At 35.0% G+C, this 5,022-nt stretch overlaps 1 protein-coding gene across 1 annotated transcript; it reads left to right on the top strand.

Moving 5' to 3' along the window:
- The first annotated feature begins 343 nt into the window (after positions 1-343).
- Positions 344-4,422, top strand: LOC112019903 (protein GAMETOPHYTE DEFECTIVE 1-like). Its single transcript, XM_065779587.1, is given in 9 exon segments — positions 344-709; positions 711-794; positions 797-921; positions 2,593-2,821; positions 2,903-2,975; positions 2,978-3,027; positions 3,029-3,052; positions 3,981-3,996; positions 3,999-4,422. Coding segments are annotated over 9 exon segments (867 nt in total). The 5' UTR covers positions 344-619; the 3' UTR covers positions 4,175-4,422.
- Positions 4,423-5,022: the final 600 nt, after the last annotated feature.

Raw genomic sequence — 5,022 nt, 5'->3', positions numbered from 1 at the left:
TCCTAAGTTAGAAGAAGATAGTATTTATAGGAGCTATGTACTCTGTGAGAGAGAAATTGTTTTCCAATTTTTTTTTTCGAAAATAACCAACAGAAAATAAGCCTTATTTTTATAAGAGTTTTTTGTTGGCTAATATTTTTTTATGCTACCAAACACTGAAAAATGTGGAAAACTATATTTATAGAAGATTTTTCAACGAAACAAATAGAGCGTAAAATATAAAAATATGTGAGTTTTAGTTAATTTAATTAGTAAAATCTTTTGTAGTTGAAAAAGATATATGAGGTTGGATTCTTGATTATTTAAAAAAAAAAAAAAAAAACCCCAATTGATGTCTCATAAATGGAAAGATCACAATTTATCAATTCTACAATGACCACAGACGAAGTGCTTTGTTTCAGGTCAGTTCTTTGCTGCAATTGCTTTGATCCACCCAGGTGAAAAACCGTAATACACCCTGAGGAATTCCTACCTGTAGACTTCCTTGTACTCAAAGTGAATTGTGCATTTTTTCATTGTTTATTTCGCAATTCAAAAATAAATGATAATAAAATTCTGTCATAAAAATAACTCATAAACCCCTAAACCCCTTTCCATCTCTGTGGCCTTTTCCGTAGCCATGGGTTTCTTCGACCTGAACATAGCATACCTTGAATCTTCACCTTCCGATAAGACGCCAGTGAAAACAACTTGCATCAAGGTCGTGATGAAAAGCCATCGAACTAGGCTACATTGGCATCGCCTACAACCGTACGATCAAAGGCGTGATGTCCGATCCCGATCGTTGCTCCATCTCCCTCCACTCTCGCTCTCTCTCTCGCTTCTCTCCTCCTCCGTCAATCTCCACCGTGACCTCCTCAATGTTCCACGCGCCTCACTGTCTGCGTCGAAAACCACTCCCAAGCTCTCGCACTCAGGGGCGTAGCCAGGAATAAATACTTGGGAGGGCCGGGTTGTAACAGATATATACTAAATATAATTCTTAATTTTATTGAATACAAAATTATCAACTTTCATATATCATCATATACTTGAACATGTTGGGAATTCAACTGAAATTCCAAACCTGTGATAAACAAAAAAATAGAGAAAAAAAATGCTAAAAGAAAAACAATCACACGCACATTACAGTATTTACGTGGTTTGGTAATATGCCTACGTCCACGGAGTTGCAGAAATTTCACTATCATCAAAGAAAATTACAATGTGCAGCTACAATATGACTCAAAAATTAACCTGAAAAGAATTTTAAAAAATAAAATTCTAATTAGAAATTTTTTCCTTAGTTATATGGATATTATTCATACTCAAGAAAAAATAAAATTTTCACTATAATTTAAACAATCAAACCCATCAATCACCATCATTCCTATTATTAACATTTTCCTGTATTTTAATTTTTTTTAATACAAATTTAATTAATAATAACCCCTAAAAGGCTTAAGCAAAAACAAAAATTAAACAAGGATTTGTACACAGCATAAACCAAACAATTTAACAACTTCTACCGCCACATGATATCTAACTAATCAAAAATATGTAATATATCAAAATAATTTTACCTGTCTTCACAGAATCACAAAGTGCAAAAATGGGTGGGCTGTGTGGCAATGCTTATTTGCCTAAAACTATAGATATTCTTCCCTTCAAGACTCATCAGTCATCACAAACAAATTGAAACAATCTCCTTATCATTGGTTAGTGACCATCCAAGGCTTGATAGATAGACATTTCTTTCTTGCCTTTCCAAGTTCTTTACTTGAAACAAAGTGCTCACACAATCCAACAAAAACAGCAACAAGTAACTGCAACGAAAGCACCCTTTTCTATTTCATTTTGGTAATAAAAAAAAAATAGCAATAACGAAAACAAAAACACCCTATTTCTCTCTCTCTCTTTCTATAACATTATTTTTATTTTTATTTCCAAAAGCAGGAAAAAAAAACATTTTCATGTTCGTAGAAAGGCACAATCTTTCTTCTGTGTTCTAAACCAACTGATCAATAAAACCCATTTCTCGTTTTCGTTTCTAGTCGTCAAAAAACATGGAGCTTCGGAGATCAATTATCTCCATCCCAATTCCTTCAATCATATATTTCTCTAAAAATTTATGAAAATATAAAAAACATGTGAATATTTAGGTGTAGATAGTTGAGAAAATAAAAAAAAGACACTGAAAATAGATGTAGGTCTAGTGCTTAAATAAGAGAAGAAAACTCACCACTTCACCAGGCAGTCACCAAGTTCCAAATCCTAAAATTTGATAATGAAATATACTGAGTGATTTGTTTTAGAAAGTAAGAAGAAAGAAAAAATTGGTTAGGAATTTTTTTTTTTTTGTTGGGACTGGAGGAATGATGCTGCTGAGTTTTGGGGGCTGGTAGGCAGTACTGGGAAGTGTATCACAAAAGACAGAAAAGAAAAGAATAAGGGATTTTGTAGGGGACCATGGGGTGGGTTTTTGAGATGGAGAAGTTATGTGTTTGGATTTTAATATTTAAATGTTTGTGGGCCAATTTTGTGTTTTATTTGAAGTATGAGAGGCGGGAAGCCCAGTTGAATAGAGGCCTAAACCATAATTGGGAGTGGGAGAAATATGGGGGGGGGCCGGATGTCCAAGAGTGGGGGCCCAAAAAATTTTTATACCTACTCTCTAGGAAATTTTTTTTTTTTTTCAGGGGCCACGGCCCCCCCAGGGGACAACGTGGCTCCGCCCCTGCTCGCACTCAACTCTGGCAACCCTATCTTGAAAACCTACGACTTGGTCGCCGTCAAGCCTTTGGACCAGAACGCGTTCGACGATGCCTGTGACAAATCCGAGGTTCGTGGTTTCGTATATTTTTGTTTGATAAAACAAAATTTTTTGAGGTTTTAACATTGATATTGTTGATGAACGACGTAGATAGATATAATTGCGATTGATTTCTCAGAGAGGTTGCCTTTTCGATTGAAGCAGACTAAGGTTAAAGCTGCTATTGAGGTTTGTTTCTTATGTATTCAGATGTTATCGCGGATGTCCAAACAAGGAAGGCAAATGATAACCAATGCTAAGGTCAGAATTGCAAAATATTAAATTTCTCTATAGATAATTTGATGGTATGTTTTGCATATCTCATCTGTTTTTTGGATACGTAAAAAGATTTCAATCAAATACTGTTACTTGCTCCATTCAATATGCTTTCTTCACTTTGAGTGTGGTGCAAATTAATCAATCAGGAGTTCTAATCTTAGAAATAGGTAAACTAAGAACTTATCAAAAAAAGAAAAAGAAAAAAAGAAATGGTTAAACTATGAAATAAGAATTTTAGTGGCCACCTGATCTGAGGTGCATAAAGTCTCCTCACCGAAGCTGAATTTCACTTGGCCACATTTTGGTCTATCAGATCAATTTTCTTTTTTGGATGCATAAGATGGTTTCATTACCAAAGAAAAATTAAAGAGATATACGGTATAGCTCATATAGCCCAGAACAAGCAGCTAAGATGGAACCAAGGAAACAAGAAAAACTCAAACTTGCTCTTGAAATATTGATAGGGCCGTATCTAGAAACTTGAGGCTTAAGGTTTGGTCAATAATCATGGTTACTTGGAAGTTGGAATAGATTTCCCACTTCCAATTTGCCATGTAGCATTTTGTGCCAAGCTTATAGTAAGCACTAGGCAGAGAGGTAGGATTTTGAACCACAGGCCAGATGTGGTAGCTTGAGGCTTTATCTTGCCTGTTATATGTGGTTGAGACATGTCTGGATTTTGATAGACTTTTAATTTTTGTAGCAAATATTGCAATAGTCTCAGAAGTCAATGCTCTGTAAATTAATCATGTTAGGGAATTCTTCATATTTTATAGGTGCTAAGTCTTGTGGGTGAATTTCTATGATCTAAATGTGTTAATAGACATTGTGTTGAGTTATTGTAGTATCTAAGTTATTGATTGATCTGCCAATTAATTAAACTATGACTACTAATATTTATTTTAATCAGTTGCTGGTGGATTGGACTGAGGAAAACATATCATTTTCTCAAGTTCTGCCCCTTCGGTAAATGAACTTAGAGGGCCATATGATGTTGCAAATTTATTGTCATTGCTTGGGCTCTCTATGGAACGGGCTAAAGCAGCTATTTCAAAAAATTGTAGGTATGTGGCCAAAAAGTGTAGGTATGGGTTAGGAATTTGAAATAATTGTTGTAATCCTTTTAGTTAGGTAGTTATCTAGTTGGTTGAGATTAGGATGACTTAGTTAGGATTTGAGCACATGTAGCTCATTTAACATATGGTTTAATTTATAGAGCATATGTTGAATTAACTAGCCAGTTATCTCAAGCCATGTGGGCCAATGAGATTAGCACTTGTCTCCTATAAATACATAATTGTAATTTAACATTAGATATCAATGAAAAATAAACCAACTCATTGCTTAGTGCATTTCCTCTCTCTCTCTCTCTCTCTCTAAATATTTCTCTATGGAGGGTGACTACCTCGAATTAAGTCAATTTCTCTACAATTTCCATCAATTCTCCAATAATTCCTATCTATTCCCATTAGGAACTGCTGGGTTTCTAACAAGTAGTATTAGAGCCGACGATCTTAAGATGAGCGAATGTAACCGAAGAAAACTTTGGAAAGAAATACGGCAAATGGTGAACAAAGTTTTAGGGATGTCAAGGATATTTCAAAAAAGGTCAAGGCCTTGGCTAAATCTAAAAAGGCCATGAAAGAGGAGCTCTCAAGATTGCAAGAGGATCTTGAGAACATGATGGAAGAGGAGTTAAAATCTCTTGATTCAATGGAACTTGAAGAAAAAATCAAGTTCCAAGAATCTACTGTTGTAGTTGCAAGATGGGACGTTGATTTTAGTGTCAAATCACTTAAGGCAACATCTAACTCCGAGTCCCGAGTCAATGCCTGAAAAATTATGTTTTCATTTGGCAAATCATGCTTTTCTGCTACATTGAAGGCAAGAATCAGAGACCCATTTGGATTCTCCTTTTCTACTTTGGAGGTGGTTAGGAGTTATAATTTCCT

Source organism: Quercus suber, unplaced genomic scaffold (assembly GCF_002906115.3).
Source record: "Quercus suber isolate HL8 unplaced genomic scaffold, Cork oak 2.0 scaffold_214, whole genome shotgun sequence".
Taxonomy (NCBI): Eukaryota; Viridiplantae; Streptophyta; class Magnoliopsida; order Fagales; family Fagaceae; genus Quercus; species Quercus suber.
The sequence above is the reverse complement of the archived record's forward strand: the minus strand, read 5'-3'. Positions and strand labels throughout refer to the sequence as shown.